Source organism: Cervus canadensis, chromosome 20 (genome assembly GCF_019320065.1).
Source record: "Cervus canadensis isolate Bull #8, Minnesota chromosome 20, ASM1932006v1, whole genome shotgun sequence".
NCBI lineage: Eukaryota > Metazoa > Chordata > Mammalia > Artiodactyla > Cervidae > Cervus > Cervus canadensis.
Genome location: NC_057405.1, coordinates 57,017,227 through 57,043,512, shown reverse-complemented (window position 1 = coordinate 57,043,512; position 26,286 = coordinate 57,017,227). Strand labels below are relative to the sequence as shown.

Sequence of the window (26,286 nt, the reverse complement as noted above, 5' to 3'; positions counted from 1 at the left end):
TCATTCATCTTCCCGATGCTGAAATAATAACCAAGAATTTTTAGATGGAGAGACAAATATGCTTTTCAGGAAAACAACTTCTACTTATCTAAGACTACCCAGTGCTTAGTACATAACCTTTAGAAAGGATCAATTTAAAAAGAAAAAAATAGTGTGATAAAGATCTCTAGAGCCACAGGCTGCTAATTATCTCTGTACTAACCAGCTGTGTGATCTTAGTAAAGTCATTAACCTGAAGAATCAAGATCTTCACCTATAAAATAAGGGGACTGAACTAGATCAGCAAACCTCATCCTGGCTGTACATTAGAATCACCTAAGAAACTTCAAAAATAAAAACAACCTCACCAACCAATACCCACACATCGGCCCAATTAAATCATGTTCATTGGGTACTGTTATTTTTTAAAAGCTCCCAGATAATTCTTACATGCAACCAGGGCTTTGATTCACTGGTCTCGATTCTGATTGCTAAGGCCTCTTTTCTAATTTGCTCTATGCTCTTAGGGTGATAATTCTGGTTACAAGATCTCATAATACAAAGGCCCAAAAAGCTACAAAAGAAGTAAGGCCTAGACACTGCACACTATGCCTGTGTGCACACATGACCAGGAGAGGTTAACCTGAATTCTAGACATTTTTAGAAGTTAAAAACCTGAATGTAAAACTCAGAATGAAAGTAGTGTGGTTTAAATGCACACACCTGCTTCCAAATGACTAATCATGATAGGAATCAACTTCTGAAACTTGGATGCATAGAAATAGGTCACGCTTAGCTCCTGACCTCTCCCTTTTCCCTCTACTTCCACCTCCACTAAACCACAAGCACCAAAAAAGCTTGGCTATTAGTCATAATCGGAATGTGAAACCAGCAGCCCCAGTTTCAAAGGGCCTTCTCCATCATCAAAGATTTGGAAGTCCCTGCATGGCTGCATCTTTTAGTAAAGGTCATCTTGCAAAAACTCTTAACTCAATTATATCTCTATAGTCTTCAAGGATTAGTGTGATAATCAGAAATGGACCTGGTGTAAAATTTTAAAGATAAAATATTCATAAAATATGCACCCTGTATTAAACATATTACTGCTGGGCAGTTTCAATTTACAATGCTTCCTAAGATTTTAAAGAAAAATGAGATAGCAGAGAAGGAAAAAACAAACCATGAGACCAAAAATAGTTAAGATATAAAACCACAAAGTTTAAGACTAGGCCCCAAATCTCTATTGCAGATCCTGTAAGCTACATGAGAATATAATTAATTCAGTATCAATTCATGGCTCTTTTTGGTGGCCACACTTACCCACATAAATCTTAAAAAAAACAAGTTTCAAATGCCATAAACTGGTATTATCTTTAACCACAAACACGATGCAAGAAATATTACTTGTGGTGTTAAAATTACTTTCATAATCTTAAAAATCATAAAAAAGGTGAAAACCCTTGCTATGTTAACTTTCTAACTAACTTAAAGCTAACTTTTAACTAACAGATTCTCTGCACCAAATCCAAAATATGTAGGACTAAATTTCAAGTGTGAGAAATTTGGAAAAGACTCCACACCTCACCCAATCCATCTTCTCAGATCCCACAAATTCATCCCTTCCTAACACTATACACTGAGATTGACCCCTGCTATCCACTTGAAAACTCAATTTTTAAAAGTATCACATCAGCACTGCTTTGAAACAGAATTCTCATCCTTTTCATAAATAGTCTATTATCACACAACTGGCATTCTTTTGCAAAGCAATACAACTGAATCAAACCTAAGATTCATAATAACAGCGTTTGTTCAAGCACGAGATAGATTTGTGGAACAATATCAAAGCACTTGTTTTGCTTTTAAACTATCCAACCCCTTCCCTATACTAGCCATAAAAAATGTTTAAGGCATATTTCAAGATTTTTTTAAACCAAATTAAAAGTCAACGACACTAAATTCTTTAGCTGTTTCATGTACTAGGTCCTCTCCAGTGCTTCAGTTCTCCATCTAAGGTCAAACTGTTCTTATTTTTTATACACCCACTGGAACCTAGAAAGTACAGGGCTCCCCAAAGACGACAAAGGAAGGGACAGAAGGAGGAAGCAACCACCTTTTTTAATTAAAAAAAAAAAAAAGTCCAACTTGTTACTAGAAGCAACTGACAGAAAGATAGGTATCTACAGCTGCACAGGGCTCCCTTGAGCCTGGTATGCATTCCTATCTCGGGAGATGGGGCCAGGAGGATGAGGTGCAAGAGCAGAGCCGCTGGTATCAGCGGCCCAGCAGGGGCACGGGAGTTAATCTCTCTGGATGCCCAACTGCAGGAAGTCATTACATCATAGGCCTTTCCACACCTCTCTCCCTACCACGTGTCCAGTGCCCCAAGAGGCTGAAAACGAACAGTAGAGAGCCTCTCTTCGGGTTCACTTATAGGTAGAAGCCATTACGGTCCAGCCCTGCCAGCAAACCTCCCTCCCCAAGGCCTAGGTGAAGCGCCTGGCGCCAGTCCTCCACACCTGGACCCCCTGCCTCCAACAGCGCCAGAACCCAGACCTCAGCGGGGAAGCAGCAGGTGCAGCGAGTCCCCGTGGAGGTGGAAGGACTGGTCCGTGCCAGGCCCCAAAGCATCTCAGAAGCTACCTGCTGTAGAGACATCTCTGAAGAATAGAGGTGTGAACACAGGCAAGGAAAGGAAACCGGCCAGGAAAAGGTTTACAACCACCGTTTTCTGTAATGGGACTGATGTGCCTGTGGGAGTGAACACCCACAAGCCGAAAACTTGGACACAAGGGTTCTCATCCAGGTAGTCACAACACACCAGGCTCCCGCAACCGACTGAAAACCACAAATCCACCCCTCCCAAACCCGTCCCCTCACTCCACCCGCAGTGGCCTCGCCGCACCCCCACGATCGGGGACTTCTACTCCAAAGTTGGCCGCAGACCTACCTTCTCTGCGATGACCCAGGAATCCGGCAAATACACTCCGGTCCGTCTGTCCTTCCCTCGCCGGTGTCCCTCAACCCCTCGCCTCACCTGGCCAGGCCTGAGGTTTCCCCAGGAGCCTTCTCTCCCCATCCTGCCACCTTCGCGGCCGTCCCCGGTTGCCCCTCCTCCGGGATCACACAACCCCCAAAACCTCACAGCGGAGGCTCTCCCTGCCAACCCCTCTCCCCCGCGCCCGCAGGAGCGCTCCGTCGAATCGAAGACGCGCCTCGCACTGCGCAGGAGGCCCGGCGGGTCCGGCTGCCCGCCCCAGGTGGGTACGCACCTTCCAGCCGGCAGAGCTGTTGCTGTCGCCCTTATCCTTGAAGTAGGGCACGCAGCGCACCATCCACTCATAGATCTGGGACAGAGTGAGCCGTTTGTCTGGGGAGCTCTCGATCGCGCGAGTGATCAGGTCGGCGTAGGACAGGTTCCCCCAGGCGTTCCTCCGCGACGAGCATTTCCTCGGCTGCCCAGAGCCCCCAGCCGCCCCCGGCTGCGGCGGTGGCAGTGGCTGCTGAGGCTGCAGCGGTGTCTGCGTCCCCCCGCTCAGCGCGCCCGCCGCGGGGGCTGGCCCGGACCCGGGGTCCTGCCCTCCAGGAGCCAGCAGCCGGGCCGAGTCCTCCAGGAGCAACCCAGAGCCCAGCGGGCCGCCCCCGCCGCCGCCGATCGCCATGGCCGAGCCGGCCCTACCGCCACCGTCCTCCTCGTCTTCATCGTCCTCCTCCTCGGGGATCATGGAGTCAGCAGCCGCCTCCCCAGAGGGCTTGGCCGGGCTCCCCTGGAGCTCCGGCCTCTGCAGGGGCCACGTACAGGAGCGCGGCCGGCTCTGGGGCTCGAACTCCGGGTCCAGCTCCACTTCGAGCGGAGAGATCGGGGCCGGGGAGGCCGGCGCCTCTGCCATCTTCGCCGCCCGCCCGCCCGCGGCTCGGGCTCTCGCGCTCTCCTCTCGCGCCGGGGCGGGGTGCGGCGGGGGAGGGACGGGGGCGCCGAGAAGGCTCGGGCTCCCAGGCGGCGCCGCCGCCGCCGCCGCTACTGCCGCCGCCTGGGGAAGCACGAGAGGAGAGAGAAGGAGAGTTGGTTATCCCGGGCTGGAACCCAGTCTTCGGCGAGTCCTCGCCCGCCGTCGCCGCCGCCACCGCTTCGCGACCGCACCGCGCCCGCCTCGCAGGAGCAGGCAGACCTGGAGACGTGCGTCCCGCGAACCTGGCGCAGCAGACGCCGCCCCCCGACCAGGCCGCTGGGGAGACGGGAGCGAATCGACGGGCTTGCACCGGGCACCCCCTCCCCCGCCGCCGCCGGAGCTGCAGGTCTCTCCTGGGCTAGGTGGCTGGGCGGGGAAGAAGGGGGAGGGGCGGGGCGGGGGAGGGGCGCGAGCCGCGCCTTTAAAGCGGGCAGCAGCGGGCGCTGGCGCAGCCCCGCGGCGGTCCGAGCCCGAGTCCGGGCGGGCGGGCGTGCGTTTGTTTATGTTTCGCTCCGGCCCGCTCAAGTGCTTCCCGCGACGCCGCCGCCAAAGTCTGTGGCGTCTTCGGCTCTTCTCCCAGTTCCCGGCCCTGCTGCCTCCGCGCCCCCCTGCCACCCCCTCCCAACGGAGGGCTCGAGCCCGGGGACGGCGCGGGAAGCTCCCTATTTCCCTCTTCGCCCGCGGGCTGAGAGAGCAAGCGTGGGTCCGAGCGCAAACGGGCCCTTGTCACTTCCAGAAAAAAGGGAAGCCGGGAAAAAGGAGGGCAAGCAGCTCGGTGGCTCTTTGCAAAGGGTCGAGCCGAGCGGCAACGGCCACTTTCGGGGTTTGTGAGGCTTATTCTCCCGCGGACGTTGTGCCCTACACCCCCTTCCCAGTGAAGAACGGGAGAAGGGAGCAAGTCGGAACGTAAATCTTCCAACAGGTCAGGAAGCATCAAGTCTCCCGGGCCGCCAGAAAGCCCAGACTAGCACGTTCTTCACCTCCTTGCTCCCGCTGCTGCCATCTTGACAGTTTCCCCCCTTCACTCAAGTCCTTTAAAAACACGAGCGGGAGAGAAGAGGGGCGCGCACACCGAGTCACGGGGAGGGAAAAGGGAAGCGCCTGGCCCAGCTCAGAAGCAGATCCGGAGTCGCCGGGAAGGCGGTCGACCCGCTCACAGCTCCGGCGCCTACCTCGGTTCCTTCCCCTCAGGGACGAGGGGGGAGGACGCACAATCCCGCGCGGGCCTGGGGCACGGTGAGGAGGGGGCGCGCAACCTCGGCCGAGGAGAGGCGCTCCGGCCGCCGCCGCAGCCCGCCTGAGAAATCGCCTGTCAGCCTGCGCCCCGCCGCCTTCCACATTCCTCCTCCTCCCTTCCACAAGCAGAGCGGCCCAGGCAGCAACACAAAGTTATAGACACACGCAGGGTGCCTCAACCTAGACTGACGGCGGGCGGGCGGGTCCCCGCCCAGGGGGAGGGCTGGGCGGCGGGCCGGGGTGTGCTCGCGTGCGTGAGAGTGTGTGTGCGCGCGCGCGCGCCTGCGCGACCCGGTTCCGCGGGGCTGCAGGCTTGAGTGTCGGGGCGCGCGCCGGGGCCGAGACTCGGCCGGCTCCTCCTCCCTTCTGCGAGCCTCAACGACAACAATGCACGGCGCTGGCTCAGGAGACGAGGGAGGGGGGCCAGCAGAGCTCCAAACGCTCCACGAGCGCAGTCGCGTGGCCTCCCTGACTCCGAGCAGGACGCCTGGCACCCTCCCCAGCGACGGAGGGTCCCCGTCGCTCCGCGATCTGGGCCCGCCCTGGTGTCCGGTTCCCCATTAGAACCCGACACCAGGTTACACCCGAGATAAGATGCTGACCGCAGGCGGCAAGGGTTACCTCAGCGTGAAAATACTGGCAAGCGAAGATGTTGGTGTCCTCAGGACTTCGATAAGCTGATGCTCTCAGATTTGATCAGACATCAGGAGGTTTGCAACTGAGTTGGGACACTTGACTGCAGTCGTGTTTCATTTTGCATGAATTTCACGGCCAGCGAGGGGAGAAGTGTAACTAACTCGGGAGAAAAGCAAATTATGCCATATTCCTAAATGCAAGAACAAATTCTGAACAACTGTGAAGGGGAAATAATGAGTCTAATTTTTAAATGACGGCAAAACAGCTCATTGCTTTTTTTAACTTTTTAAAAATAAAGACACTCCTTCAGGTTTAGAAAAACATCTTCACATGTCCTTATCCTATGACAGTACCCAAGTCGTTCATTCGTGCACTAAGAATGCACTACATGCAACACACACACCGAGAGTCTATCAATTTTGATTTATAAATATCCCGCCCCATCCTTCCAAGTCACTGGAAGTATCTTAGGCAGTCCAGAGCGGGCTCGGCAACAACCCCATACACAAAAAGGTCCAACTCAGCGTAGGGAGGAATGCGCCCATCCACCAGACTCCAGGTTCCGGGCTTTGCGCAGGACCCGTCACTCAAGTGACGCGCGGCCCCGCCCCTGCACCAAGCTAGTTCGACGCGTACAAACAGATGATGTCATTGTATCCACAAGCGCGTGACCCGGGATCTCTGCGCCGCATTGCCATTCGCTGCACCGCTCAATCGTCAAGCCATGCTGCGCTCTGACTGGCCGCGGCCAACCCGTCTCCAGGCCCCAGATACCCCTCGCCTCCGCCCCCCCATCAAATAATAAACAATCGAGTAAAATTCGATGAAAGGGAGGAGAGGACAGAGAGACGGCGAACCCAGAAACCAATCCTTCGCGTGCTGACGGAAGGGAGAGTTAAAAGGAGGAGGGTTTGAGAGGACCGGGTTGCGGGGGGAAGGAGCAGACCTGAGGCGATGTGTCCCGCCTCGATGAGGTGGCTTCAGGGGAGGAAAGTTGGAGAGCACTCTGCGGGGCACGCCTGGTAACGCAGGGGGGCTCTAGGGCCCCGGAGCGGCCGGGCTCGGGACTCCGGGGCGGTGCGCTGCCCACCGAAGGGGCGGAGATTGGGCCTCGCTAGCGCTGAGCAGGCGGAGCTGGCAGACACGTGCGGGGGGAGGGCGGACGCGCGCCGCACGGGCTCGCCCCGGGCACGCGGCTCCGGGAGACGCGCGCGCTTGTTTACCAGCGCACGTGGGTGTTATTTTTAAATGGAATGTTGTGCTGGCAGCTCGGTTGAGTGGCTGGCGCGTGGGGCTGCCCGCGCCGGCTGGGGGACGCGGCGGGGCCCGCGCCGCGGCCTCTCTGAGCGTAGCTCACGGGACAGCAAGGCTGTCCCCGCTACGGGCTTCCTTTGCAGACGGCCGCTTGGGCCTGATTGCGAGTTTCGCGCGCTGTTTCGTGAGAGTTTCACGCCTCTACGGAGACAGCGTGTTCTCGCTGCGGAATACTGCCTTTTGTAAGCCCGGGCTCGGCTCCCTCATTCACACTCCGGAGCAAAGCCACCTGTTTCCTTTCGTCCTGGAGGCCGCGCCAGGCTAGGGTCCGTGGCCACCGGCTCCAGAGCAGATTTTAACACACTTAACTGGCACTGAATACCCTGTCTGTGCCCTGCTCCCTTGCTCCGAATGTCCCCAGTCCATCTGTACCCGTCTCTTCGTGTGCGGAGGTGGAGTCTAGAGTAGAGCGGTCTCTCCTTCCTGGGCTTGTTCCTCTGAGTGCGGCCCCGCACCTCTCATCGTGGGCCTTGCCCCGCTGAGAAGCCCTGAGTTTGCATCTGGTTTATAGCCTAGCAGTGTGGAAAGTGTGGTAGAATTTATTGCTCTGAGTCTGGTTTTCTGCTTTGCACGAAGAACCAGGAGGCCGTTTCACCTAGGCTTTGCCCTGTGGTACAGCATAAAATTCAAAGAACTTTCAGTTGCTTCTTTTTAAAACTTTAACATGCTGTAAAAGAAATCACCCCCTTTCTTCTCTAAATCTAGGCAATTATTTGTCTTTAAGACATAGAAAGAATGTGTTTACACTGGCCGGGATCTCAGCCATTAGAATTTCACTAATGAAAACATGTTGAGTGTGTGTTCATTAACAGAATGCATATCCCACGGACCTTCCCCCTAAAATGAAAGAATTAAAGATTCCTAGATTAATTGAGCTCATTGTGACTCTCTTGGTGATTAAAGGGGGTAGGGACATAATAAAGCTACTTTCCTCAAAAAGCTTTCAGTCTTAATTGTGAGGATGAAACGTTTAAAAGTTCAGTATTTCAAGAGTTTAAAAGCAGTACAAGACAAATAGAAGAGGTCGTACATACAGTGTTGGGTAAGTTTCTAAATGGTTGAAGATCAAAACTTCAAACGACAGTGACTATAAACATACAGACCGGTAAATGTGAATCTACCCAAAGAATTAACACTTGTAATGTGTCTCTATGGGCAAGCCTTTGAAAATTCAGAGTGATTGTTCCTCTAAGTTGGAAATTGCTTTGACCTTTGTCTTCCCCTTGAAGGCTTCCTTGGTCCTTCATTTCTTTGCGGTTTAGTATAGGAAAGCTGAATAAGCTATGGTTGTTGATCGGGAAGGAATGCCAACATTACCTTTGCAATAGAATTTTTGGTCAAAATCTTCCCTACTTATTATACCTTGTTCATTTCTACCGATGATTTAAGGTAGTAACTGTCCACTCCAATTTGTAAATTCAATCACTGGAGGAACAAACTTTTAAAAAAATTTTTTACCTGAATAAGCTAAGTAAATTCACCATCCCAAACACCTAATTTGTGGGGGTTTTGATAGTAGATGCCAGAGTTCTCTGAGGAGTCAGCACGAGCACTAGACCCCTGCCCAATCCCCTTTGTAGCTGGATTCTCCCTCTAACGCCAGAGCCCAAACACCAGGGACTGAGCATGCTGCCCATGAGCAAAGTGCTCATTTCCCTTTTGGATTGGCTTCTGTGTCTATTTCAAGAATGAAGAGAGGAAACACAAACAATACAGCCTCCAATCAAATATGTCACCCAGCTGGAAAGAAAGAAAGTAAAAGTGTTAGTCACTCAGTCATGTCTGACTCTTTGTGACACCATGGATCGTAGCCCACTAGGCTCCTCTGTCCATGGAATTCTCCAGGCAAGAATACTGGAGTGGGTTGCCATTTCCTTCTCCAGGGGATCTTCCCAACCCAGGGATTGAACCCAGGTCTCCCACATTGCAGGCAGACGCTTTACTGACTGAGCCACCAGGCAAGAAAGAAGGAGCCCCTATGTTCAGGTCTATGGTGGCTCCCCATTCTTTGTCTGACATCCTCTGCTTCCCTGCTTCTCAGCATACTACTCCTCTGGAAAACATACTTACTGAACACTATGTGCCAAAGAGCTTGAGCTTTGGCTTGTCCTCTGGGGCATCAACCCAGGCAGCTTTCATCACCATTCTCTCTAGGAGTCTGGAGCGCTTGTCCTCTCTCCTCTTTTTCCCCTTCAGGTGAGGCATACCTTGGCAAAGTCTCCCCTAGGTCATTACAATGACTGTCCTGTGGTTCATTTGGAGGGCAAGTATGTATGTTTTCAGGGAGAAAAACAGTTGATCCAAAAACTGGTGAAGATTTACACTGAGGTGGAATTGCATAGGCAAGAGAAAGTGGGAAAGGATTGTCTGTTTCGGTGCTATGAAGTAATGATGATAGCTAACATTTCTCTCAATATGCTCCAAGTCCTGAACTAAGCACTTTATTGTCAGTGTTCAATTTTAGCCTCACAAAAACCCTATATGATATGTATGATAGTGCTAAACGGTTTGGGGTTTGAGAATTCAAGGTCTGAGGTTTTAAGTCTGATCCTCTTCCCTACCAGTTGTATGACTTTGGGCTGTTATTAACCATTGAGCCGCAGGTCCTTATTCATAAAATGAGAAGAATACTATGTTAGATTGTTGGAATGGGCTAGGTGAAATGAGATGATGAATCTAAAGCATTTAGGATTAGAATCTGAGGAGAAGGGGGCACTTTTTAAGATAATGTTGACCAGTCTTCTTGAATCAACTGAATTAGAATCTTTAACAGGAGGCTCTGGTGCTGATATTTTTAAAATATTTTCCGGGTGATTCCAAGGCAGTGAGGGTTGAGAAGAGTGAGCTAGAGGTCTTTCTTTCACACACACCAGTGTTTGCCTTCAGTTTGCGGAGAAGGCAATGGCACCCCACTCCAGGACTCTTGCCTGGAAAACCCCATGGATGGAGGAGCCTGGTAGGCTGCAGTCCATGGGGTCGCAAAGAGTCAGACATGACTGAGCGACTTCACTTTCACTTTTCACTTTTATGCATTGGAGAAGGAAATGGCAACCCACTCCAGTGTTCTTGCCTGGAGAATCCCAGGGATGGGGTTGCACAGAGTCGGACACGACTGAAGTGACTTAGCAGTAGTAGTGGCTTCTGCTTAAAAACGATGACAGAGCCATAACTAACTCCACATAGTGGGCAGGTTCCCTACACATAACATCTCGGTTTATCTCTAGAACAACCTACTCAAACAAGGACCACTGCTCTCATTTTACGGACTTTCCCCAAGATCACAGAGTCAGCAGCAGGCTCAGGATTTGAAATCTGAGGTCTGTCTGAATCCACGGTGTGTGCTCTCCTCCCAACCCTCCACTGTCTCTCTAACAGTTTTTCTTTACATGGGCCATTTGGCCTAGAGAAATAAGGCTAGAACTAGATAAGCAAGCATAACCCCAAGCACTAGCCCAACAAGTCCATAGCTGGTGGATATCTGGCCAAATCTGTCCCCCTCTCAGGGTGTTTTTTTGGCTCTGTCACATATTTTTAAAGTTTGTGAGTCAATGGCCAACATTTAAAAAGATTTCACCTAAAAGCTAGATTTCTAACTCTCCTTGAAGATTCACATCTGGTGACACTGGCACAATACCCACGTGGCCACAGGAAGCTGGTACGCGCTCTCCAGTTCCCCTCTTCCTCCTCAGCCCTCCTCCCTCACTGTGAGTCCTGACCGACCTCCAGGCACTTGGCTCATCCACCCTGTCTTGCATCTTCTTCTTGTGCAGTAGGGAGAGTTAGTTCATTCTAGTGCGTGAGAAACAACTGTGCACATCTCTTCCCAACTCATGGTTTTGTGAGTTGAACCAGTAGCTTGAAGGCAACTGCTGTGGGAATATTCAACCCCCAGAAATGGCAAATGCTCATAATTAAGTCTTCTGTGTTTCTTTCTGAGAACCAGTTTGCTAGCACACCATTATCCCTATTCCACTCAGCTACCGTCTGGCGTTCTGAGGACAGAGATTTGTTCCAAATAAAACGTGAAGGCAACAGAAATACTTGAGAAACTGTACTTCAGCTGTGCTTAGCACCTGGTTATACATTTCTAACCTTGTTTCTATAGCACTTCAGCTTAACATGGTGGATAAATAACCGGAACAGACCACTTGATGAAAACCAAAGCTGGATAAGATTTTAAAATATTTTTTCAATGAATCATTGAGCTGGAAAGAGAACCACAGAAACCAAAAACAAAGTTAAAGTGGGCCTCCTGGGAAGTGAGCAAGCTCCTAGAAAATCTGTCAAACGATAGTGTCATAAGTTTTCACACTGTCAAGGTACAGGGGCTGACAGAAGATAAAGCCTCAGGCTTGTGCAAGATCATGAGCAAAATAAGAAACCTCTCCCAATGTAAATCGATATGATCACTATGGAAAGGAATATGGAAGTTCCTCAAAAAATTAAAAATAGAATTACCATATGATCCAGCAATCTCACTTTTGGGTATACATCCAAAGGAAATGAAATCATTATCTCAAAAAGGTATCTGCACCCCTACATTCATTTACAGTAGCCAAGACTTGGAAACAAGCTAAGTTATCTGTCAACAGATGCATGGGAAACATGGTGTGTATATATGTATATACATATATAAATATATAATGGAATATTACTCAGTCATAAAAAGAGAAGGAAATTATGCCATTTGTGAAAACCTGGATGAACTTTGAGGGCACTACACTAGGTGAAATGAGTCAGATAGAAAAAAAAAAAAATTGTATGATCTCATTTGTATGTGTAAGCTAAAGAAGCCAAACTCACAGAAACTGAAAGTAGACTGGTGGTTGCTATAGGCTGGAGAATGAGGGAAATGAGAAGATGTTGGTCAAAGGGTATAAACTTTTAGTTATAAAATGAATAAGTTTTGGTGACTATAGTTAACAATACTGTTGTATACATGAAAGTTGCTGAGAGAGTAAATCTTAAATATTCTCACCACATACAAAAAAAAGTAACTATATGAGGTCACAGATGTGTTAACTAATCTTATTGTGGCAGTCATTTCACAATATATATGTATATCAAATCATGAAAATCCTAAACCTATACAATCTTGTATGTTATCTCAGTAAATTTGGAAAAAATAATTTCATACAAGCTAAAAATGTATATATTTAAAAAAAGAACCTCACCCATAAAATTGGGACTCCAAAGAGCTAAAGTGAAGGTGCACATGGAATTGGGCTGCAGAAGAGAACCCCTGAAATTTGGTTGCCTTGATTCTGGTGCTGGATGAATTTTAAAAAGATATCTAAATCTTCCTTGAGAGTTCATAACTATGGTGTAGTCTACATATAAAATTGTGACCCAAATTCGTGATACCAGACAATTTTTAAATCTTAATGAGTTCAAGTTTGGAGTCCTCCAAACAACTGGCAGAAGCAAACACAATGCCTCTCTGAAGTAATATCTTGAGCCTAGGCCCCAAAGGATGCAGATAAAGTTTCAAGAGCAAAAGCTCACAATCAGAAAACACAAAACACACAAGAAAGCAAGCCTGCATAAGTAAGAGCAGATGGAGACAAAATGTTGGGTCAAACCCATGGAGATCTGGCATATTGGAATAAGCAGATGCAGAAAATAAGTGTGCTTAATGTATTTCAAGAAGTAAAAGAGAAGTTTGAAAATATAAACAAGGAACAAGAGTCTATCAAAGTACTTCTTTCTTATTTTTAATCCCCCCCCCCCCAACTAGATTTTGGGACATAGGCCTCTTGAAGATACAGGGGTCAGACTGAACTCTCTATAGGTTATTGTTTGCCAAATGAAGGAAAGAAGTACTCAGCTCTTCTTTTGAAAATCAACAATAAGAACTGAGTTTGTGACTACTATTTCAATATTTTATTGTAAGATCCAATGAATTGCTTCTAAGGAAAAGGAAGACATGAAGGGAGACTGAATGCAATGCTGCCAGCTGACTGGCCTGTGGCAGATGGCCTTAGGCTAAGTGGTTCATATACTCCATTTTTCATCTTGGGAAAACTTGTGAAGTGAGCATGTGACCATGTCCCCTTGGTAGGAAATCTATTTTAAATAACTAGGATTGGAATCTTAAGTACAAATTAGTTTAAAACATTGATGTGGCACTTTAAAGAAATCAAGGCCATATGGAACCATTCACTGCTCTTCAGAATGTATGGCATCTCCCTGGTGTAATGTGGCATGTCCACTAACATGTGAAGTTTTCTGGAACAGTCTGATACTAAATCCCCCACAGGGTATGATTTAGGGCTCAAGGGATATCAAGTCTGATTTTTGCCTCTGCCAAATCCAGACCTGGAAATGGAGCAAACCTGTAAAGCAGGAAGATGTCAGAGGAAAAACTTTACAGTTTGACAGAGTTTGCAAGCATAATTTAAAGTTCTCAAGCTGACAGGGTGTACAGCCTGTGCCTATGTTATAGCAAACCCTGGCTGTAACATAGAAAAGTACCACATAAAGCCACTCCCACAGTCACTGTGAGGATAGTGTATTTGAGCTTGAATGCTATTCATGAACAAATGGTTCAAACATCTTAAGAGGAAGTGTTTCCTTCGTTGGAAGAAATTTTCTCTGAGTTCGGTACTTTGTGGTGGCCTATTAGAGTAGGGATGCTTGTGGGACATGCTCTGGGAACTGGCTCAGCCCACTCCAGGAGATGGAATTCAAGACGAGTGACCTGAGTGCTTCAGGTTCTCACCAGGGAAGAAATTCTGGTCAATGGTTCAATCCCTTCTTCTCAGAAGGTAGCTCTTCTCATGTTGGAAAGGGCTCACCTTCACTCTTTTCCCCCTTCCCTGGAGTAGTTCACATTTTTAAAACATATTTCTCTGCCCTCTTATGGACTACTTGTGCTCATTTCTGGAAGGACAGCTGATGCCACAAAAGCAGGTGACAAAATCGCTAAGTGAAACATATGTGAGGAGGAAGTGTCCAGGCCTACAAACAGTGGTTATTTTGTGAAAGCATTAAATCTGAACCTCACAGATTTACATAGCATTTAGAGTCCTTTTTCTATTTCATTTCTCAAATGTATAATTTGAAGCCTTCATATTTTATCACTTAAAATGATTTTCATGAAATCTGTATTTGGGAAACAAATAACTAAGCCAAGTGAATAATTCCATAAAAGAACACAATCCCTCCTTTCATAATATATGCAAACATCAAATCACTATGTAGTACACCTAAAACTAACATAATATTATAGGTCAACTATATTTCAATTAAAAAAACAAAGAGAACATAAACCCAGGATACCTGTCCTGTATGGGGAACTGACCAAACCCATTACTTTTGGTCAGGCTTTCCTATTCTCTGTGGAGAGTGAAACTCCCTTTGGAATTTTGGGAGTGGGAATTTTGCCAGCCAATAAAAGGATGAGGTCTAAGCTGAATCTTTTTTTTTTTCTTTCACTTTTCGTGCCATAAAAATATGTCATTGACATGAATGGACCTAAAGATTGTCAAGTAAGTCAATCTTGAGTGAAGTAAGTCAGAGAAAGACAAATATCATATGATATCACTTATATGTGGAATCTTAAAAAAAATGGTACAAATGGACTTATTTATGAAACAGAAATAGAGTCAGAGATGTAGAAAACAAACTTACAATTACCATAGGAGTAAGGGCAGGGGATAAATTGGGAGATTGGGATTGAAATATACTATATATAAAATAGATAACTAACAAGGACCTACTGTATATAGCCCAGGGAACTCTACTCAACACACTGTAATGACCTATAGGGGAAAAGACCTAAAAAAAGAGTGGATATGTGTATATGTATAACTGAGTCACTGTGCTGTCCAGCAGAATGTAACCCAACACTGTAAATCAGCTATACCCCAGGGACTTCCCTCATGGCACAGTGGCTAAGACTCCACACTCCAAAGCAGGGGGTCTAGCTCCAATCCCTGGCCAGAGAAGTAGATCCCAAATGCTGCACCTAAGAGTTTGCATGCCACAACTAAAGATCTCGCCTGCTGCAACTAAGAAGATCCCATGCAGCAACATGGAAGATCCCATGTGCTGTAACTAAGACCCGGCACAGCCAAGCAAATAAATAAAAATGTTTTTAAAGAAATCAATTACACCCCAATAAAAAAAAAATTAGATGTCGAAAAGTGAATGGACTATCATGATAGCTGACTGGAAGGGTTGTGACATGGAGCCTTAAGGTGGGAGGGATCGTGGGCTGCACATGAGGCCTTTCTCCCAGTGGACCAGCAGTGGAGAGGAGGGCCCAAAAGCTAAGAGAAGGTCAGTGGCCTTAGGAACCACTGCCAGCAGGCCCCCAGACCTGTAAATCTCTGGGTTAAGTGGTAAAATCAAGTCTGTTTACCCGCTGAGTAGAGAATCAGGCCTGATCCAAAAAATTCCATGAGGCCCAGACTAAAAGAAGTGACTAGAAATGTTTTGACCCATTTCCCCTGTAAAAACTCCATGTTGTCAATAAATTGTTCCTCTCAAACTAATTGATCCCCTAGTGAACAATAAGAGTTGCACTCCTGTCTCAATCAGATAACTTGTTTGCATATATAGGTTTTAAGTTATTCCCCTCTACTTTTTCATAGTTGTATGTTAAAACTGAAATTAGGCCAGATTGAAATGTATCTATCATTGTTACTTAACTTCTGAATCCAAGAAATACTCAGAAGATGAGAATGTTAAATGGCTTGAAAAATTCCTTCTGGAAATTCTTAATGTGATCCTACTCATGCTACTGCATTCTGTCAGATATAAAAATTTACAAACCTTGAATGTCTCAACTTATCCAATATGAATCACAGGCACTTAAAATGTTTTAAAAGACACATTTTTTCTTGTCCTGTATCTCTGAGGGTGGTTCTCCCATTTTCTTCAGCATATTTTTTTTTTTCACTTTTTGTCGAGAAATCTAACCTGCTTACAGAAAATCACAGAACAGCTGACAGTTTATGTAAACAGTGCACAGTTTAATGAGTGGTTACAAAGAGAACACTCAAAAAGAGAGAGCGAGCAAGAACACCCATATAAGTAACACTTGGGTCAAGAAATAAAATATTACTAACACCTTACACATTCCTGGGGCATCCTTCCCCATGAAAACCCTCCTCTCCTAAGTAATCACTCCTAACTTGTGTGGTAATCATTTCTTTGCTGTTCTTCATAGTTTGCATCCCTTAACACTATCATTTGGTTTTGCCTGCTTTAAAGAGATGAAAATACCAGACCACCTTACCTGCCTTCTGAGAAATCTGTATGCAGGTCAAGAAGCAACAGCTAGAACCAGACATGGAACAATGGACTGGTTCCAAATTGGGAAAGGAGTACATTAAGGCTGCATATTGTCACCCTGCTTTTTAACTTATATGCAGAATATATCATGTGAAATGCCAGGCCGGATGACTCACAAGCTGGAATCAAGATTGCCAGCAGAAATATCAACAACGTTAGATATGTGGATGATACCACCCTAGTGGCAGAAAGTGAAGAGGAACTAAAAAGCCTCTTGATGAAGGTGAAAGAGGAGTGTGAAAAAGCTGGTTTAAAACTTAGCATTGAAAAAACTAAGATCATGGCATATGGTCCCATCACTTCATGAAAAATAGATGGGGAAACAGCGGAAACAGTGACAGATTTTTTTTTTTTGGGCTCCAAAATCACTGCAGATGGTGACTACAGCTGTGAAATTAAAAGACGCTTGCTCCTTGGAAGAAAAGCTACGACAAACCTAATCAGTGTATTAAAAAGCAGAGACATCACTTTGCCGATAAAGGTCCATATAGTCAAAGCTATGGTTTTTCCAGTAGCCATGTATGGACGTGAGAGCTGGACCATAAAGAAGGCTGAGCACCAAAGAATTGATGATTTCGAGTTGTGGTGTTGGAGAAGACTCTTGAGAGTCCCTCGGACAGCAAGATCAAACCAGTCCATCCTAAAGGACTGATCAAATCAGTCCTGAATATTCATTGGAAGGACTGATGCTGAAGCTGAAACTCCAATAATTTGGCCACCTGATGCAAAGAACTGATTCACTGGAAAAGACCCTGATGCTGGGAAAGGTTGAAGGCAGGAGAAGGGGATGACAGAGGATGAGATGGTTGGATGGCATCACTGACTCGATGGACATGAGTTTGAGCAAGCTCTGGGAGTTGGTGATGGACAGGGAAGCCTGGCATGCTGTGGTTCATGGGGTCACAGAGTCGGACACGACTGAGCAACTGAACTGAACTGACCTTCAATGAATGAAATCACACCACATATATTCTTTTATGTCTTGCTTCTCCTTCCTGATATTATGTTTGTAAAGTTCACCCATGGTGCTGTGTGCTGCTGTACTTAACTCATTTTCGTGGCCACATGTTACTCTGTTATATGAAGAGTTACCTGTCTATAACGTATATATGTGCATGCATGCTGAGTCACTTTAGTCATGTCTGACTCTTGGTGACCCTGTGGACTGTAGCCTGCCAGACTCCTGTGTCCATGGGATTCTCCAGGAAAAAAAATACTGGAGTGGGTTGCCATGCCCTTCTCCAGGGAATCTTCCCAACCCAGGGATCGAACCCACATCTCTTCTGTCTCCTGCACTGGCAAGCAGATTCTTTACCACCAGCACCACCTGGGAAGCCATAACCTATATGTAGAGATATCTATATTTATCTATTGTTATGTTGATGGATAATTGGGTTGCTTCCAGTTTAGGGAATTGCAAACGTTGTTGTACTGAGCATTCCTCGGCATGTGTGCATGAGCTTAGCATGTACTTAATAGAGAAACTTCTAGGTCAAAGCCATGTACATTGCCCACTTCATTGAATACGAGACAGGTGTCTAAAGTAGTTGTACAATTTACACTCTCACCCACACTGTATGGACATGGTCCTTCATCCACATTCTCACCAGCATTTGGAATCGTTGGATTGTTTAATTTTTTAATTTTCTTTTAGTGATGATGGATTTAAACAATTTAGATTTAATTAAGACTTATTGAGCAACTGCAAAAAAAGCAATGCCTGAACTGAGAGTTTCTATATATATTTAATCGTCATTAATCACCATAGTCCTTTTTTTTTTTTTTTTTCACCATAGGCCTATAAAGGAGATAATGTTCTCTCCATTTCAGAAATGAGCAAACTGAAGCCACAGCCTGGAGTTTCCAAGCTGAGGCCCTGACAGAGCTGGGACTTAAACCCAGCAGGTCTGGTTCACTGTGAAGACCAAGGCCTTCTGATCTTCCCAAGTCTCAAATTCCTCTTCTATAAAATGAAAGGGCTGACGAGAGAATCTCAGAGGCACTTTCTAGCACTAGCATCTGTGACAGTGTTAATTTCTCCAACAAGCACTTATCTAACACCTTCAGTCTGTACCCTTTAATAAACAAAACTTTGGGCCCATATCATTGATACTCAGGTAAATGCCAAGGAACTATTTTGTTTTGCCTTGTTTCCTGTTAGTTGGTTTTTATTATATCTTCATGGTTTACCAACTTCTAACCATTGGATTTAGCTCCTTTTTTTTTTTTTTAAGCAAGGGCCATCTTTGCTGTTTCCCCAGTTGATTGTGAGGCCAGGGACTATGTCCAGCTTGTCTTTGTCTCTCCTGCACATAGGAGGCACTCAACAAATGGAGAAGGAAAGAAGAGAGGAAGGACAGGAGAAAGGAAGGCAGGACTGATCTTTGGAATCTTCCCATACCTCTGATATCACTGTGCACAAAAGTAGTCGATATTTAAACTACAGTCCCTGCTCATAGAGCTGCCATTGGTAGCAGACTTTGACCTCTTACTGAATCAGCAAATGATCAGAGATATACAAAATTACATTACTTTTATCGAAGCCTTTTGCAGGTACCTAATGTAATCATAGCCTTGATGAAGGATGCCAAGTGCTCCTAAGTGCAAAGGAGAAGAGAAAAATATTATAATACAGTTACCAGATTCATCTGGCTCCTAACCATAGGTAATCTGCCCTGGAGGATCCTTATTTCTGCTGAATTGGCATTACTGTAAAGCAACCTGGTTTCTATCTGCTTGTGTTAGTGTGTTTTAGAGATGCTTCTTAGGAAGGTCTAATTTTCTCTACCTGGGTCCAGCTCTGGAGCCTGCCAACTTCCTGGTGACCCGTGGTTTGTTATGACTATGTCCCAATTACATCTTCTTCCCAAAGTTGCCGCCATGTCCCTAACTCAACTGTAAAATGCAAAATTCTTGTTTGCTCAACCGTGTTCTCTCATGCTGAGTCAGGGTGGCCTCCTGCACTCACATGACAACCCCCGGCCCCTGGAAAAAGAGACCTATGGACTTCCGGACTTTCATGGGGGAGAGGGGACAGAGGAAAGGGGGAAGGGAGGGGCAGACTTGCCAATCTCAATCTCCCCACCCCCACTCATCAAAGTCTAACCACTCGCTGGTCTGGGAGCATCACATCAGGCTACTGATTAATTTTTTCTTTAACCACTTAGCTCTAAAGTATCCAGGGAAGGAGAACTAATTTCTGGGTAGAAAGGTGAACTTTTTAAAAAACATTAAGTATCACTGTGATGACCTTTCAGAACCATGGGGCAGTGTGTTGTACGGCTCTTCAAGAAGTCAGTCTGTCTCGCCCAATGATCCCTGTGCTTCGTTTTGGTTTTAATTATAGCTGCTTTACAATGTTGTGTTCGTTCTTGCTGTATAGCAAAGTGAATCAGTCCTATGTATACATCCACTCTTTTCTAGATTTCCTTCCCATTTAGGTCAAGAAGGGTGAACTCTTTTCTAAAGCACTGGAATGAGCCTGTAATAGAGCCAGACTGCCTTCAGGCTAAGTTTCTGTCTGCAAGGTTCACCTTTCTCAAGCCTGCTGGGCCTTGGAGAGGTTCTGAAGGAAATCCCCATTTTCTGTGAGGAAGGCAGAAAGAACTGTCTCAGCTCTACACCAGGCAACGCCAATCAGGTCTTCAGGAAGGGAACCACTGAGAGATGGGCTGTCCCATCTGACTCTTTTGGCTCCCCTGGAGGCTCCGCATAGCAGCTGCTGTGTGTCAGGGCCCAGGGCTGATGATGGCACCACCTCCCCTCCCCTCCCCCCACCCCCCTCCCCTCCCTTCTGCCCCTTTCCACCTCCTATCCTCTCCCCTCCCATCCTGGGCATGCATGCTAAGTCACTTCAGTCGTGTCTGACTCTGTGACCCCATGGACTGTAGCCCGCCAGATTCCTCTGTCCATGGGATTCTCCAGGCAAGAATTACTGGAGGGTTGCCATGCCCTCCTCCAAGAGATCGTCCCAGTCCAGCGATCAAACCCACATCTGTTCTGTCTTCTGCACTGGCAGGTGGGTTCTTTACCACTAGCGCCCCCTGGGAAGCCCTGCCTTCCCCCCATAGTCCCCAGTTATTCAGCAAGGGGACCTTCGGGGTGGAGGGTTCATGTAATTGCCTGCCTTGTCCCAAAGCTCTCAGCCTGACAGTGCTGTGCTAATGCTAGGTCAAAGCCTGTATGGGCCCAATTTTAAAAACTAGATAATAGATTTCTTAAGGGTAGGGATACATCTCAGTCTTTTCCCTCCTGGGTTTACAGGAGCTGTTACTGTGTCTCTGCTAATATCCTCCAAACATTGCCTGAGGTTGAAAAACAGTCTCTCACATGTTCCATGCATTACTATTTCTTGAATGGTATTTAAGTGTCATTGTAAATACTTGTCACTGTGAATTTTTCTCAGTTAATCAATAATCAAGTAGAGCCACAATCATGGGAGAGGCCTTGGCTCCTTTTCACATTCAAAGGGGGCCTCATATACAAAAAGGTTGGGCAAAGATATTGATGGATATTTTTACCTGCCTGGCTGCCGAGTAGCCCTTTCCCAGACCCCTGGCTTCCTATTCTTTTGGGATGCCAGCATTTTCTCATCGACAACGGGGTTCTGCATTTGTGGGCAATGGGCTCAATGTCTTCCATTTCTGCCTTGGCTAACTTACAGCTGTTGTCATAGGAAAGATTCAGCTTTGGGGGAAAGAGCCCTTTTTAAAAACAGATGAGCTATACCATAAAGCCCTTAGCATCCATTCTGCGTTTTATAGTCACACATGACCACCTTCATTCTAATCTTGTATATCTTTTAAAAGTTATCAATAGTTGCTGAAAAGTGAATCAGTCACCTTGGGGATGAGATTTGAGTTTAGAGCATTTTTCTCCTGAATGGACTGTTTTTTCAGAACAATCTTGGGAGGTGAAACTGGGGCTTGACAGTGAGGGTCCCAGTCACTATTCATGCCCGTTTTGCCTGCATGAATTCAGTGTGAACCCAGGTCCCCTTCATGTCCTGAGCCAATGCCATCCCAGTGCTCCTGACACCCTCGCTGCTGCCATCCTTGCTGGAAGCATCCGTGTGATGCTGTTTGACATCAGTCTTTCTGCAGGGGTTGCTGTGGATCCTCACTGACCTCCCTGCTGTGGGCGCCCTGCTCTTGCTGCTGCCGGCTACCAGGTCCCCTGGATCCCTGCAAAATGGCCAATGGCAGGGTTCCCCTGAGTTCACTCGGTCACAGTGCAGGGCCCCTCAGGCTATGCCCAAGGGCCCAGCAGCTGATCCAGCACTCTGTTGCAGCCTTCTCCACCCTCCCAGCACATGACCCCACCAATGCCTCCTTGTTCCAAAGTGGTTTTGTATCAATGACATGTCTCCACTTGAATTCTATTTTTCAAGTTCTTTTCATTTGGACCACCAGACTTTCTCCTAATGCCGGATCCAGGAAACACTCCAACTAAAAAAGGGTTTATTCTTAGGCCAAGTTTTCTAGGTTCCCGCGAAACCAGTCAGAGGCTACTCCGTGGCTGCACTTGGAGAAAACCTGACGCCTTGACAGATGCTACACGTCAAGGCCTGAGCACTCTGCCTCCTCCTGTAGGGTCTGCATCCTAGTAACTCTGAAGTCTCCAGTTTGTATTAATTTTCACCTCCCAGCCACCATGTGTAAGATATTTGGAGGGTCAGGATGGGAACAGAAAGAACTTTGGTAAAGTCTCAAGAAGAATCTCTTAATTAAAATGAAAACACATAGTGAGCCCAGTTACGTTGCTTCTCTTACAGCCTAAGATGCCAAGAAATACCAGTGATGTGTATGAGACAGGATGACGCAGAAAGAAGCCCAAGCTGGCTGACCAGAAACGGGCCAGAGGTGGCTCCCTCCACTCACACCTTGAATGCCACGAGGCTCCTCTAAGCCCGGACACTCCACATTTCCCTGTGAGGACAAGATGATACCCTGAGAAAAGGGAGAAATTGAACATGAAGGACCAGGAAGCAACTGTTTCTAACTGCCACACATGGTTATGTACAAAATCTGTTCAGATCAGAATTAACGTTTCTTTTCACTTTGGCTGAGCCTGTGAGGGTTTATGAGACAGGCATGACCTTCAGGTGGGGGGAGTTGAGGTTGAGACAATCAGGTGGGGTCCGAACAAGACTGAGGTCTCAGCCACAGCCCCTGCCTGCAAATCCATCCACCCCAGAGTGCCCCCGACAAAGGAAACATCCTTCTCCACTGCCTCTGGCACTTGTCAAGACGCACCTCTTTCCTGCGAGGGTTTGTCACTGTCTTCCTTAAGTAGAGAATGAGGTCAGGATTTAGGGACCATCCCAGGAACCACAGTCACCCGAATCACAGGGCACGTCACTATTCCCGGAAGGTTCCGAGAGGGCTGGACGTACACGGTGCCCTGACGCCAGTCTTCCCAGAAAAATACCTTTCACCTGCGGCACTCTGGCAAGGTAGGCCAGAACCAGGACTCCCCACTTTGCAGATGGAGAAAGAGGCAGAGAGCGAGAGGAAGAAGCAGAAATGCCTACCCACCCCTGCTGGCTGCCTTCACTATTAAGCTTCACAGAATTCACTTGTTTGGGCCAGCACCTCTTATTGTTTTACAGGGGACTCTAGGAAAAAAAGAAAATGATTTCTCTCCTTAGTAACTTACCCCAAATGGGGAGCTGGCCAGGCTGGGTGATGGTTGCCCTAATGTCGAGCAAGGGCCGCCTTCTGCACAGCTGGGAAGACCCAGGTCTTTGCTCTGTTTACTGGTCTTCTCCTGCCATCTAGTGGCCAGGAGCTGAGTATACATGCAAATTCCAACCCTCTCTGGTGCTCTCTGAAAGATCAGTCTCTGGCCCTTGCAATCCACGGCCTGGTAGGGAGAATCCATTGGACCCTTAATTCATTTACCCCTTAGAATGAAACAGGTGAAAAGAAACTGATTGTCTGAGAACATGGTAAAGTTACCAAAAGAGAGGCAGAAAACATCAGATGCCAACTTTTAGCAAGTTGATCTCTTGCTTAAATTGGGTAGATAAGGTGCTCCAACTCATCCCATCAATTCAACTTTGTTCTGAAGTGCAAAATTAGCTAGGCTTCATGACAGACTCTACAAACAAGTCATAATTTAACCAGCTGGCCCATCAGTGGTATTCCAGAACATTTACGTTTCTACTGCATAGTTCAGCTAAATTTATTACTCTCCAATCAGGACTTTTCATATTTTCAGTTCAGTTCAATTCAGTCGCTCAGTCGTGTCCAACTCTTTGTGACCCCATGGACTGCAGCATGCCAGGCCTCCCTATCCATCGCCAACTCCAGGAGTTTACTCAAACCTGTGTCCATTGAGTCGATGATGCCATCCAACCATCTCATCCTCTGTCGTCCCCTTCTCCTCCTCCTCCAATCTTTTCCAGCATCAGGGTCTTTTCCAATTAGTCAGTTCTTTGCATCAGGTGGCCCAAATATTGGATTTTCAGCTTCAGCATCAGTCCTTCCAAAGAATATTCAGGACTGATTTCCTTTAGGATGGACTGGTTGGATCTTCTTGCAGTCCAAGGGACTCTCAAGAATCTTCTCCAACACCACAGTTCAAAAGCATCAATTCTTCGATGCTCATCAACTACCAATAAAATAAAAGGAATTTCTTGGCTCCTATAACTGAAAAAAGAAAAAAAAAACCTGAAAGCAAGGGAAACTTCAGGCATGGATTAATTCAGAAGTTCAAGTTGTCTTAGGGTTCTGGGTTCCTGTCTGTGTGATTCTTTCCATTCTGACCTCCTCCAAATGTTGGCATCATCCCCGGGCTGAAGAACTCACTGTAACAGTGCCAGGTCAGCCCTCATATCTTCAGGCTACAAGTCCAGAGAAAGACAGGATATCTCTTCTAGTGGTACACAGAAAACCCAGGCGGCTTCCTAGTCAGAAGCCCTTGGTAAATATTTCTCCTCTCTGTGAGGACCAGGCTGCCTCATCCCTAAGTCAGTCACAATGCCCAAGGGGAATGGGCTCCTCTGATCGGTGTAAACCAAACAGGGACCACTCCTGGAGCTGGGGTGTGATCAGTCTCACACGGCTCGCCTGCCTGCCATAAAACGACGTGGGGCGTGGCCAAAGAAAATGGGACCCTGAATTTTGATGGAAGAAAAGAAATAGATGCCAGGGAGGTGGCCCATGCAAGTGTACACACTAATGTCTGGTCTCCGGTGTTTTTCATCATCTACCTCAATCAATAAACATGATGCATATTTTGCTACCAATATAGCTTCTACTAATGTAGCAGTATATTGTTCATCATAGAGCAAACATATATTTTAAAGGCTGAAATAAGAGAAAAATTATAGTTTATGTTTTATCTATTAACAGGGTTCAAAAAGCTTTTTGCCATCAAGTCTGTGATTGGTAATACCTTACTCTCTTTTTAAAAATTACAGCTTAACACTTCATGATTCAAAGGCCTAGTCTTAAGTTTATATCTACACTTGGTTTTAATGGCTGTTATAGCAAAACAAAATACTCAAATACAGATTCAAATTAGAAAAATTATATTAATGGCTGCACTTCCTAATTCCTGATACTAGTTTTTTCAGTTCCATGTACCATTTACACAAAGTTATTTTCCATCTCCTTGATGCCGAAAGGTTTTTTTAAAAAAATGAACCCTTAATTTGGAAGCTCATGAAATTTCATGTTTTGTAAGTGTGCAGATGTGGGAATTTTTATAAGTGACATCATTTTTGGCCACAAATCACATCTTGATGCAATATTCACAGACATGTTCAAAATGTTCTCTTTATAGCAGCAGTTACAGCTGTTGTAAGGCAGCTTCTTTCTCACTCTGATTTTTAAAACACTACCCATTCCTTCAAGGTACTGATTTTAAAAATACTCATTAGCAGAAAATTACTAAACTACTTATCACAGGAATGGTTGGCAAATTTAGAACAATTAAGTATTTTTTCTTTGTCAAAGAAAAATGTATAACTCATCTTTAAGTCCAAAAATTCTCTTAAGCACTTTGCCATGAGCAATTGGAAAGCCTCTATGTGGAGCAAAAGTTTTTCGTGGCCACATCAAGCCTCCACCATTTCATTTACAAAACACTGTGAAGATCCTGTTACTGAAAGCTCTTGTCTTTGTAAAAGTAACCGTGTCAATGACACCCTGGAACACTGAACTGAGCAGGAGGTGATCCATTGCTGGCGGATGGACAGCTGTCCGGCCTCGGCCTGTGGCTGCCTCCTTGCCCTGAGGACACGTCACGTGGCTCTGGCTGCCTGCCAGCAGGCCTCGAGAGGTGCTAAGGGAAAGCCTGGTTGTGAAAAAGAGTAAAACAATTTTTTATTTCTAAGTTTTTGGCTTATTTCTAAATTTTAAATATGCTTTCCTACAAAACAGAACTTCCTAAAAAAAAAAAAAGAACTTCCTGTGCTTTCTTCCTGCATCTCAGGGCCTGTCACGCGCCCTGGCAGTGTGTACTCTCCCCAGCTTGGAGACCGCTGCCCGCTGGTAGGACTTTGAGGATGCTAGTCTTGCTGCCATGGGTTTCTAAGCTTCTTAGGGGCAGGGGCTGGCCTGGACCTTCCCGTCCCGCCCAGGAACCCAGCACACGGTCGGCTGCTCCATGACGCTGGGTGAGCGGATGCCGGCCTTCTGCCCGCTGGAAGCTCTGGGATGTGCTGAGACCCGTGCAGACCCAGCTGTGGGGTAGGGCTCAGAGAGGAGTAAATCCCAGGCCCTGTTCTTGAGCCTTCCTCATGTCCTGGCCTGAGGGATGTACAAACATGGGATGGCATACAACCCAGGGCAGAATGAAGTAGGAGCTGCTGGAGAAATGCTAGAAAAGGTGTCGGAGAAAGGAGTAAAAGACCCTGAGTTCT

The 26,286-nt window shown here is 46.7% G+C and overlaps 1 protein-coding gene across 2 annotated transcripts in view; it reads right to left on the bottom strand.

Moving 5' to 3' along the window:
• The window catches only part of FOXO3 (forkhead box O3), a 114,412-nt gene extending 110,145 nt beyond the window's left edge, over positions 1 to 4,267 (bottom strand). For both annotated transcript variants that reach the window (XM_043439667.1, XM_043439666.1), the window contains exons 1-2: positions 4,149 to 4,267; positions 3,252 to 4,010 (exon numbers count right to left, since the gene is read on the bottom strand). In XM_043439667.1, the coding sequence (XP_043295602.1) occupies positions 3,252 to 3,869 (618 nt within the window). In that variant the 5' untranslated portion in view covers positions 3,870 to 4,010; positions 4,149 to 4,267. The remainder of the gene's footprint in view (positions 1 to 3,251; positions 4,011 to 4,148) is intronic.
• Positions 4,268 to 26,286: the final 22,019 nt, after the last annotated feature.